The 11762-nt window shown below is 43.1% G+C and overlaps 1 protein-coding gene across 1 annotated transcript in view; it reads left to right on the top strand.

Moving 5' to 3' along the window:
* Positions 1 to 11293, top strand: part of ITIH2 (inter-alpha-trypsin inhibitor heavy chain 2) — a 38515-nt gene extending 27222 nt beyond the window's left edge. Inside the window, exons 16-21 of the mRNA XM_022580258.2 lie at positions 744 to 881; positions 5124 to 5237; positions 5690 to 5888; positions 6446 to 6618; positions 7860 to 7971; positions 9936 to 11293. Coding sequence (XP_022435966.1) covers positions 744 to 881; positions 5124 to 5237; positions 5690 to 5888; positions 6446 to 6618; positions 7860 to 7971; positions 9936 to 10083 — 884 coding nt within the window. The 3' untranslated portion in view covers positions 10084 to 11293. The remainder of the gene's footprint in view (positions 1 to 743; positions 882 to 5123; positions 5238 to 5689; positions 5889 to 6445; positions 6619 to 7859; positions 7972 to 9935) is intronic.
* Positions 11294 to 11762: the final 469 nt, after the last annotated feature.

Genomic DNA, 11762 nt, shown 5'->3' with positions numbered 1-11762 from the left:
GACGCGCAGGCTCAGTGGCCATGGCTCACGGGCCCAGCCGCTCCGCGGCATGTGGGATCTTCCCAGACCGGGGCACAAACCCGTATCCCCTGCATCGGCAGGCGGACTCTCAACCACTGCGCCACCAGGGAAGCCCCCAAATGAATTTTTTGCAACCAGTAGGGGGTATTGGTTGGTTGGGAAACTAAATCGTTCAGATTGATTGTTTTCTTTTCTTTTCTTTTTTATTGAAGTATAGTTGATTTACAATATGGTGTTAGTTTCAGGTGTACAGCAAAATGATTCCATTTTATATATATATGTATTTTCAGATTATTTTCCATTATAGGTTATTATAAGATATTGAATATCGTGTTATACAGTAAATCCTTATTGCTTTCTGATTGTCATTTGGTGAGTAGATAGGAATAGATCCGAGAAGATGCCGTCCAGAGTCTGGCTGGACCTCATCTCCCCAGTTTATGGTGAAGGCACAAGGTCCTTCCCCAAACTCCGAGGGCTGGTTCCTTCTACTACAGACCCTAGCCCAGGACCCAGACTCTGCAGAGAAGCCTACAGCAGGCCCTCACAGCATGATGAAAGAAGGAGCTGGAAGATAGAGAACTCAGGAATAAAAATAATGGGAGAAAACCTTAGCTGAAAACCTCTGGGGTCTGTCTGCATAAAACAGATTCTTGATATTGTAAGCAATGTCCATGGAAAAGTAAACCTGGAAACTAATGGATACAGTTTTTTCTGTGCAGGTGCCCTGTATTATGGCAACAGAGTTGCTCCAAATTCATTCCCACCTTGGGTGAACCCTTCACCGACACCAATGGTCCCAATGCCCGCGGTTGGTGCTCCAGTGCTTGAGACAACGCCTCCTCCACACGTGATGAGAGGTAAGGGAACTTCCACAATGCTTCCACATCCCAGATCTCAATTGGACCATAATGCCATGGAGCATTGGTATACGTTTAAAAAATCCTGGTAAAGCTGGAAGCCTTCTATAGGCATCGTTGCCTTCCATGGAAAGAAGATGGCCCCATGTATTAGTCAGGAGCCACCTGACAAAATACCATAGACTGGGTGGTTTAAGCAACAGAAGTTTATTTCTCCCAGTTCTGGAGGCTGGGAAGTCCAAGGTCAAGGTGCCAGCAAGGTACATTTCATCTTCTTCGTTTGTAGGGAGCACCTGTCTTCCTGTGTGTTCACATGGCCCCTTTGTGTATGCACTGGAGAGAGAGAGAGAGGGCAGGCTCTCCAGTGCCTCTTTTATAAGGGCACAAATCCCATCATAAGGGTCCCACCCTCATGACCTTGTCTAACCTTCATCAGCTCCCAAGGCCCCACCTCTAAACACCATCATGTTGGTGGTTACAGCTTCAACATATGAATTGGGGGGGGACAACACATTCCATAGCACCCCATTTCCAACTGTACAAGGCAAACCCTCTGGGATGGAAGAGATGCACCTCTCGTGTGGGGAGGGCCAATGTGTATCAATGGAAAGGACATCTTCTTTGGAGATTGTTCATGACACTCATTTGAACTTAAGTTACTTAACATTTCTGCACTTCACTTCCTTCATTTTGAAAACAGGCATCATGATACTTGCGTAGCTGTAAGTACGTATCATGATGTAAGCTACTTACACAGCTGTCGATTAAATGTGTAACCATCTTTAAAGAGCTGGCATGTTATAGTCACTCAATAAATAGGTGTTTTGTTTGTTTTTGGCCACACCATGCAGCATGTGGGATCTTAGTTCCCCCGACCAGGGATCAGACCTGTGCCCCCTCCAGTGAAATCACAGAGTCTTAACCACTGGGCCACCAGGAAAGTCCCTAAATAGGTGTTATTATCAATTTTATAATCAAAAATACTTGAATGTTGTTTCCTATATAACTGCATTATCATACATTATTTTGTGAGGTTGTTTGTTAATTTGCTTACTTGATTTTAATCAACAGCATATTTGAAAATCCTAGTTTTGCTCAGCATTTAAAAATCTTTCTACCAGTGGTTTCAGTGGCAGGCATGGGTAGCAGATGCAATCGTGTGAAAGCCAGGAAAACGAATTTCCTCGCAAGGGTCCTGGCAGCTGCAGCTGGCTTCCTTGTGCAGATTCTTTCTTTGCCTTCTGGTCGTCAACCTCTGCAGGGTCTTATTTCTCAACCAGAGAGAGGGGCTGCCTGGGGGAAATAGGAAACTATCTTCTCTCCTGTTCCTGGTCTGCACTATGCCTTTCAGTGAAAGGGATTTCCACTGCCTACCCATTGGCTGGTCCCATGTAGAAACCTTGTGTCCCTTTTCTGCCTTTTACTTAGGAGTAAATTTCAACATTCAAAGAAGGAGCACATCCCTCTCCCTCTTGGAAGGTCCAAAGTACCAGCTTAACTCGGGTGGTTTGCAGTTTAAATATCAGAGTAGCTTCTGGTGTAGCTTCTTAGAAATGTGCTGCTTTTCTAGTCTGCTTGGAATGTAAGACTCTTCTATCCAGAAATCCTCAGAACTGATTTCTCAGGACTGTACACCTACCACTCACCTGACATAGAATTATAACAGAGAGAACACAGCGAGGACTTTGGGTATTTATGATATCTTTAAATATCTTTAATAAGTATCTTGATAGAGATATTTTAAAACATCCCACCTCTACGACTTAGCTCTGAAATTGTTATTTGGGGGCCCAAAGTGATCTTCTTCTTCACGCTTTCATTGGTGGTGATGCTTCAGACAGAGGACCCTCCACTCCCCTCCCACATCATCTCCAACTATGGAGCTTTGGTGAAGGGCTCTGCATGTGACTCTCAGAAGTGACAGCCTCGTAAAGTGGCACATGAGGAGGGAATCTATATGTCCAAGGTTGCTGTGCTTGCACAACAGCCATTTTACTATGTGTTTCCAACGAGTGGCTTCTGAGAGCAAGATCTGATTGCCGTGACAAGTTCATGAGTCACTTAAACTGTTCCTTTGCAAAATAAAACTTTCATAGAAACATGTAGAGCCCGAGCCAATTTCTTTTGAAGTGTTCTTCTGTAAGAATGCAGTGCTTGCTCCGAGTTTCTTGTCTCTGCTGTATGAGGCAACCAAAAAGGACAAGGTCTTGAGAATCAGACAGTTCTGGGGTCAAACTCTGCCCCCATGACCTTGGCCTGGACACTGAAACATCTATAGGTCTCAGCCCACCTTCAAAATGGGGATGATAATAACCTGCAAGGTGGTTCTAAAGTAGGTTCCTGGTTCCTAGGAGAAGCTCGGTAAATGCTGGCTAGTCTTACACCCGTTAACCCCAGGTCCTCAATCTCCCTCCAACCTGATCAGAATGGAAGGCTGCACAGACTAACTTCAGTATGATCTTTTGTTTCTGGTAGACGTCTATCCACTCATTACGGCAGTACTGATTTGCTGCTGCTCACCAAAAGGTCTCATGGATGGGATTTAGGTTCATCAAAATGGCAAAACCCATCATTATCTTTAATAAAAGCAATTTCCTTCAAGCCAAGTTATCTCAAAACACCCTATTTGTGTAGAGGAAAGAAGAGGCTATCATAATAAGATGATTTTTTTGATGAAAAAAACAAAGAGCTGGGAACCTTTGTTGAGTGTTTTAATGATGCCCTCTCATGCCCAGCTCCTACACTAAATCAATTAACCAAGTATTTATTGACTACAGAGCATGACCTTGGTGGTGTGAGGGGTGCAAAGAAGTACAAGATTTTGTTCCAGTTCTGGATGAGTTTATCCTCCATTTCAAGTTCCCAAACACACACTTGAAGGAGCATATCAGGATGGTTGGGAGAATGGGCATGTAATCAAACGGCGTGGCTTTGCGTCATAACTCTGCCACTTATTAACGCTGTGATGTGACCTCGGGCAGGTCACCTGTCCTCTGCAGGACTGCGGTGAGAATTAGTTAATATTTGCAAAGAGCTTTGTGATAGCATCTAGAAAACAGCAACCTCTCAGACATTTGTTAAAGCACGGTAAGGAACAATTTATTCATGATGGGTGTAGGGACCACTGCATTGGGGTATTGCAGTGCAGGAGGGAGATTAGACTCAACTCTGAACACACCATGGGAAAGTGGGAATTTACAGACAAAAACCAGGCTGAGGTCAGTAAACGGAATATTACTAAGAGGAAACATCAGTGGAAAGGGGGGGTTCTGGTTAAACTAACCTAACAGGATTCTTGCTGAAGGCAGGCCAGGTAATCAGACCTCACTTGAGGTTGGTGGGGGGAGGAGGGACCTGAAGAGATATCAAGGGTGATCAGATTTGGAGGGTGGGGGATTCTAGCTAAACCTACTTAGTAGGATTTTTGCTAAAATTAGACAATGCCGAGAGGAACATGGAAGTCCAAAAGTTGAGGTCAAACTTGAAGAGTTCAGGGAAGCCTGAGTAGAGTTAGTCCCAGGAGAGAGTCTTTGTCACTCCTTCATTAAATTGTTTCTCTCTTGAAGGTAAAGACCATGACTTATTTATAGCTACACCAAGCGTTGCATAATTCAGAGTTTTGCACATGGTTTGGTTTTTTTCTGACCAAATATTTGTTGAATGGGTAAACAAACAAACAAAAAAGATCAGCCAGAATAATGGTGTCTAGTAACAAAGGAGTACTTTCTTGGGAATAGCTTGATCCTTCATTGCTCTTGGAATTGATCAATATTAATCTGTATGCCAAAAGGTAATATTATGTCTTTTTTATTTTTATGCACTGTGTATGACTACTTAAAAATACAGGTATTTTACCTATCTATACACACAGTCACTGTATATACACATATGTAGTGCATTTGTAGTATATATTATACATATAGTGTGTATGCTTGTATTTCTTATTCCTAATGTCTTTCTTATTCATTTTTTTCTCTCTAGCCTAGAATATATGTGATAGCTACAAAACGAGTATACATTATATTTGTAAGATAACCTAGAACTCTGAGGGCAGCTCCATGAGGAAGGGACAGCGCTTGGACCACTGGGTCCCTGGTGCCTAGAACAGTACCTAGCATATAGCAGGAGCACAATAAACATTTGTTGTTGTGAAATTAAAGATGTTCAGGAATAAAATACTGTTCAAATTAATCTTCCTTTCTATGATTTTGTTTGTTTTCATTTTCATTGTATATTTTCCAGTTGAAAATGACCCACACTTCGTCATCTACCTACCAAAAAGCCAAAAGAATATTTGTTTCAATATTGACTCAGAACCTGGAAAAATCCTCAACCTTGTTTCTGATCCAGAATTAGGTAAAATAAAAAGATATTATATTAGAATTAGACTACTAGATCATGGTCATTCTTCACTGTCACTACCTGGGATTGCTTTCTTTCCTACCTTAATAAAATCTTATATATATATATATATTTCAAACTACTCTTTTCAAACTCTGATAGCGAGAAATGAATTATAAATATATTCCTAACTATTTGAACTATTCTAGATAAAATACTCTGAGTATGAACTAGCAGAACTTGTGATATGATTAATTTAAACCATAATAAAATAGTTATAAAATGAGAATTATAGAGGAAAAAAATATTATGTAAATCCTGAAGCTAAATAAAAAAATAATTTTCCCATTCTGTCAAGTTTTATAAATTTGAATTATGGTGCCCACATGTGCAAAAAAAAAGAAAGAAAGAAAGAAAGAAAGAAAAAGAGCGCACAAGAGAGAAAAAACCATTTTTTTTCCTTGCAGGGATTTTGGTCAATGGACAGCTCATCGGTGCCAAGAAGCCCAAGAATGAAAAACTAAGCACCTATTTTGGGAAACTGGGATTTTATTTCCAACGTGAGGACATGAAAATAGAAATCAGCACCGAGACCATCTCCCTGAGCGGGGGCTCTCGAACATCTGTCTTGTCCTGGTCCGACACGGCCCACGTCCTTAACCAGAGGCAAGTACAGTTACATCCGAATTAGGGCGTATCCTTGACACGTGACTACGTCAACAAATCCAGACATGCGTGACACAAACATAAAACTCAAAATCGTCATTTTAAATGTGAAGAAGTCAAGGTTCAGAAAAAATTTTGTTACTTCCTGCCCTGCTCCTGGCAGTAGAGTCTATGTGTTTTGGTCACAGTGTGTCTCAGTGCTAGCCTGGCGCCTGGCATACAGTAAGCACTCAATAAGTACATGTTGGACGTGTGAATGAATCCATCAACTGAAATCCAGCCCAGTGTGTCAGAGTGCTCAGAAACACTATGATTTTGTCCTACGAGTAATATCTTCCCATTAGTATCTGTTCATTGTTGATACAGAAACGTATACATTGACAGAATTTCAGCGCTGGGAGATAAATCAACGTTCTGTGGCCAAAATGTCGTAAAGCTCTTAAAAAACTGGGGGGATTGTGCGGGGCAGAGTGAAGTCATATTAGGGGTGGGAGAGGAATGATATTCTAAAACGAGTCCGTTCCGGAATCGTTAACTCCTTTTTGACTTCCCACCAGGGTGCTTGTCTCGGTGAAGAAAGAGAAAACTGTGACTATCACCCTGGATAAAGAGATGTCCTTCTCTGTTTTACTTCATCGCGTTTGGAAGAAGCATCCGATCAATGTCGACTTTTTGGGGATCTACATCCCCCCCACAAACAAGTTTTCTCTTAATGTACACGGGTTGATAGGTAAAGTGTCCGTGGACCATCTGGCAGGTGTGGGACTGACCACCCTAGGTCTTGAGCAACTTTGGCTCAAGGTTAGAACATTTGGTTAGAATGTGGGAAAGTGACAGGTATGGACTCAATGGTTCAGGGAGGACCCACACCCTGGTCTTAATTTATGAAGGTGCCTGAGTGACACACAAAGAGGTCAGTGTCATTGACAGAGTGTAACATTTACCGTTGCTCGCGGTTTCCATAGAAACATGAGACACATCTCACCATGCAGGGCCACGGGGAGGCCAGGTTTGGGTCAGGAACCAGAAGCAGGAGCAAGAGATGGGTCCAGGCCAGAGCCTTTACTGGGGTTTCTGTGCAAAGACAGGACAGAGCAGGATAGTTTGGGGTTGGCTAGCTTAATAATTTCAGTGGGCACTGGCCTACAGGGTGGTCTTTCCTTGCCTGGCACATGGCCCTGGAATGAGTCCTTCTGGGGCTCCCAGGCCAGAGAGAGGAGGTCCGGCTCTGGCTTGGTTCGTTTGCAGATCCCCGCCATGCTCCCGGCTGAGTCCTTTGCTCTCTTTCAGAATTGGCTTTCCCAGGGAGGGGCAGTCTCTCCCAGGCCAGACGGAGTTTTTAAGATGTCAAAACATCATAATATACAGAGAATAAAAAACAAGATTCCTACAACCCAACACAGCAGTGCAGGGCGACTCGTAATGCTATAGCTGGGACTATTTGCTGCTCCAGACAAAGTTTCCCAGGGCTGGGATTTCATCACATACTGGGCAAATTAAGAGAAGGGATGGATACACTGTAAGTTTTATGCTGAAGATTTTTTTCTCACTGAAGAGAAGCGAACTGGTTTAGGAAGTCTGTGATAACAAGCAGGGCGTCCAGGTCAACCTTCCCTACTTTTTAAAGAACGGTGGCGATTTAAGCATACTGTATAGTGTCACAAACCAAACGTGTTTCTAGATTTGAGCTGTACTCTCAGGTGCTGACCTTTACCCCCACCATCAGAGTGTTCGATTTTACTTGGGGTCCAGTTGATCAGACTCATATGTCAAATGACATATGAGTGAGCAGCATGGATTTGCCCTCAGGAAGAACCCATCCCCATCTGCATCCTTTTCCTCTCAGTACATCTGTCTACCCCAGAATGTCTAGATGGGGGAACCAAAATGCAGCCTGGATCACATGACCAGCCTGTCCTTTTGTCTTCCCTTGAGTTACATGTAAATAAACGTCTGGACTTTGTTTCATAGGCCAGTTCATGTATGAGCCAAAGATACATATCTTCAATGAGCGACCAGGAAAGGACCCTGAGAAGCCAGAGGCAAACATGGACGTGAAGGGACAAAAGCTGATTGTCACCAGGTATGTCTTGGATGCATATACTACGGGAACAAAAAGGGCTCCTGTTAGGATTGGACTCACGGCCAAATAGAAGAACAAGAAAAGCCATTTCAAGCTTTACCTGTGTCACACTAAACAATTCACCAGGAAGAGACACATACATGGCATTGACGTAAGGACACTGCACGGAGTCCATCCGAAATGCAAAAAACGACCAGGTACATAAGTACGTACCATCAAATGCCAAGATTAATTAATCTACTCTTCTCACCTTCGTACATTAGAAGCCATATGGCCACAAGCTGGATAATTGAAAAAGCAGATCAAAGGAAGAAATCATAAAAATACCTACTCGCCTTAGTGCTAGCGAAAGAATGTGTAGATTTTTACTTAAGCCTAGAGCTTTCTTTCTGAGTACTTATCCACTGAATGCATGTTTGTGTTTGAATCTACTGAATACATCTTGGTGTAGCTTTTCTTACACAAACCGTATCCACATGCTTCATTTTGAAGTGAGAACATAGATACCTGTAAAGCATCCTGAGTTTAAACTTTTTACACGTCTTTTTCATTTTTCCCAGTCTTTACAGTTGTCTCACCCAGGCCTAATTTGGTATCATATTAAAGAATTCGGGGCCTTTTTAGAGTTTTTACAAAGCAGCCAACTTTGCTCAATGAGAAATGACTCTTTTGGCACACGAATGTCATTGGCTTCCATGTACTTCATTAAACCATAAAATTACAACAATTAAGCCACAAAATTACAATAATCATTAAGCCATAAAATTACAACAGTAAAATAAAGTTACCACAGAAATAGATTTGTGAACTGAAACAATAGACTCTCAGCGAGTACACTACTCAACTAGTATGGGTTTACCAGAGATCAGTGAGTTACCACTGGGCGTCAGTAAGCGTGTTTCATAGAAGCAACGCTGAGCACAGTTGATCACAGTAATAACAAGTTATCTGAGGTTGGTAAACACACATCTACTCTATGCTAATGACCAAAGGTAAAGGCTGGGCCCCATTTTCTTCTACTGCCAGCACCTCGTGACGCACAGCGGAAACTTACTCGACCTGTGGGCCACGTGCAAAGATGTATGTTTTAAAGCTCATTAATGGCAATACACCGTATAACTTCTTTACCCTTAAAACGAAAACCATGAATGTCTCAGGAACAGCCGGCGTCGCTCCTAAGTAGAACAGTCACCCCTGCAGTCAAGCTGAGACGCACCTCAGATTCATCCTGCAGGGAACCTGTGAGCTGGAGCTTCATTTCCACCTTCTTTCCATTTGAACGTTATTTCCGCCCCACAGCCTCCCTGCAGTAGCCTCAGCTCCCCAGAGAGCACGATGGCTGGATCCTCTTCCAGCCTCACCAGATAAACACAAGACACCCAGGAAGTTGTGAGTTTCAGATACTTGGGACATACTTCTGCTGAAACATGAGCGGTGTTTATCTGAAATTCAAATTTAACTGGCATCCTGCATTATTTGCTAAATCTGGCAGCTTCTTCCTTGCTCTGGGCTAATTTGGAGACTATACCAACCCTAGGCAACCTTGAGGACATAGGCCCCAGCCAGTTCCCACTGCCCCCTTGTCTCTTTCCCCATGTCCAGAAAGAGGACTGCCTCAATACATGGGCCTCCCCTCCAAGGCAGCAGGGAAAAAATAAAAAAGGAAAGTTAATTTGCACTCTTTACCTTCCTGGAAAAGTCCATATTGGTCAATCTCTAGACAGGTTATTTGAATTTCTAAGGACACACTGCTTATTGTCTGTCTTTCTAAACCAAGTCCCTGACTCTGGTGCTTTGTATGACTTGGGGAAGACTTGGGGAACGGGGATGGGGCACGGGGGTGTTAGCAGATACGGTGCTAGAAGGGGGCAGAAAACAGAGAGGGAGAGTGTGTCTTCTTTCTAGATACACAGGCTGGCCACGCCTGGTCTGTGTCCTAACCACACCCACTGTTCTCCTTGCAGAGGCCTGCAAAAGGACTACCGGACAGACAGAGTGTTTGGGACCAACGTTCCTTGTTGGTTTGTGCACAACAGTGGGAAAGGCTTCATCGACGGACATTACAAGGATTACTTTGTGCCTCAGCTCTACAGCTTTCTCAAATGGCCTTGAAAAGTTTATAGTTGGGGAAATTCTATGTATAAATATACATTTTTTCCCTGCCACCTTTGTAGTCGTTCTTGAGTTTGAATAATTAAAAACTAACCAGATATCATGGTGGTTTATAAAACCTGTTAACACACCTGAAGAAAATACTTTGCAAAGAAGTTTTAGGATGTTGTTACGTTTTCAGATGGGAAGGTTTGTTAATCGAGGTCATGCAGAGGAGGGCTGCATTGGTGAGTCAGGCTGCCGTCCAGACAGAGTCCTGGGTTTGGCATTTGCTGTAAGGACTTCACTGTTTTTAGTGTTAGGTCCTCAACCTTGCAACTGAATACATTATTACGTTGTCAGTTACATGGGAAATTCAATTATGAGGTTATTTGGTGAACTTGGAGTAAGAACAGGGGAAGTCACCTATCTTAATTGTTTTGTAGTTATATATATATATGAATATAAAGCCCTGTCACCCTCTGTAGGGATAACCTTGCCAAGGTACCTATGATGCCCATGATGCTTTGCCAAAATTCCTTCCTTAGTGTTGGCCTCAGAGACCCATTTTAGTCCAAGAAGCCTGTATTAGGATTCTCCTAAGAGCTAGTAGGATAGCCATATCATATATACACACATATATAAACGTACACACCTATACAGTTGGCCCTTGAACAATGTGGGGCTTAGGGCTGCCAAAATCCCACACAGTCGAAAATCAACAAACTTTTATCTCTGTCTCAAAGACAAAGGAATTGATAGATGACTTACCCAAGGGCAGGAAACTGAAACAGTATAGAACAGATCAGGACTCAAACCCTAGTTTTTTTTTGTTTTGTTTAGTTTATAAATTTATTTTTTACTTATATTATTTATTTTTGGCGGTGTTGGGTCTTTGTTGCTATGCATGGGCTTTCTCTAGTTGCGGTGAGCAGGGGCTGCTCTTTGTTGCGGTGCGCGGACTTCTCATTATGGTGGCTTCTCTTGTTGCAGAGCACAGGCTCTAGGCGCGTGGGCTTCAGCAGTTGTGGCACGTGGCCTCAGTAGTTGTGGCTCATAGGCCCTAGAGTGCAGGCTCAGTAGTTGTGGTGCATGGGCTTTGCTGCTCCGTGGCATGTGGGATCTTCCCGGACCAGGACTTGGACCCGTGTCCCCTGCATTGTCACGTGGATTCTTAACCACTGCGCCACCAGGGTAGTCCTCAAACCCTAGTTTTTTGATTCCACATACTGTGATCTCTGATTAAATACAAACTTTTCCCCATACTTAGTTAATTTTAAAGATCTGTAAAATGAAACAACAGGTGCTATATTTGTTTTTTAAAAATCCACATACAGGGGCTTCCCTGGTGGTGCAGTGGTTGAGAGTCCGCCGATGCAGGGGACACGGGTTCGTGCCCCGGTCTGGGAAGATCCCACATGCTGCAGAGCGGCTGGGCCCATGAGCCATGGCCGCTGAGCCTGCGCATCCGGAGCCTGTGCTCCGCAATGGGAGAGGCCACAATAGTGAGCGGCCCACGTACCGCAAAAAAAAAAATCCACATACAAATGGTCCCATGCAGTTCAAACCCATGTTGTTCAGGGGTCAATGGTATATATATATATATATATATATATATATATATATATATATGAAGAGATTTATGGAGGCTGGTGCAAGTCTGATCCATTATCATTCTGTGCTTTCCTTTGTTTATAACT

The sequence above is a fragment of the Delphinapterus leucas genome, chromosome 2 (genome assembly GCF_059928025.1).
Source record: "Delphinapterus leucas isolate spDelLeu-1000000601 "Yukka" chromosome 2, BTC_Dleu_Yukka2, whole genome shotgun sequence".
NCBI lineage: Eukaryota > Metazoa > Chordata > Mammalia > Artiodactyla > Monodontidae > Delphinapterus > Delphinapterus leucas.
This window is presented reverse-complemented; position numbering and strand designations above follow the sequence as displayed.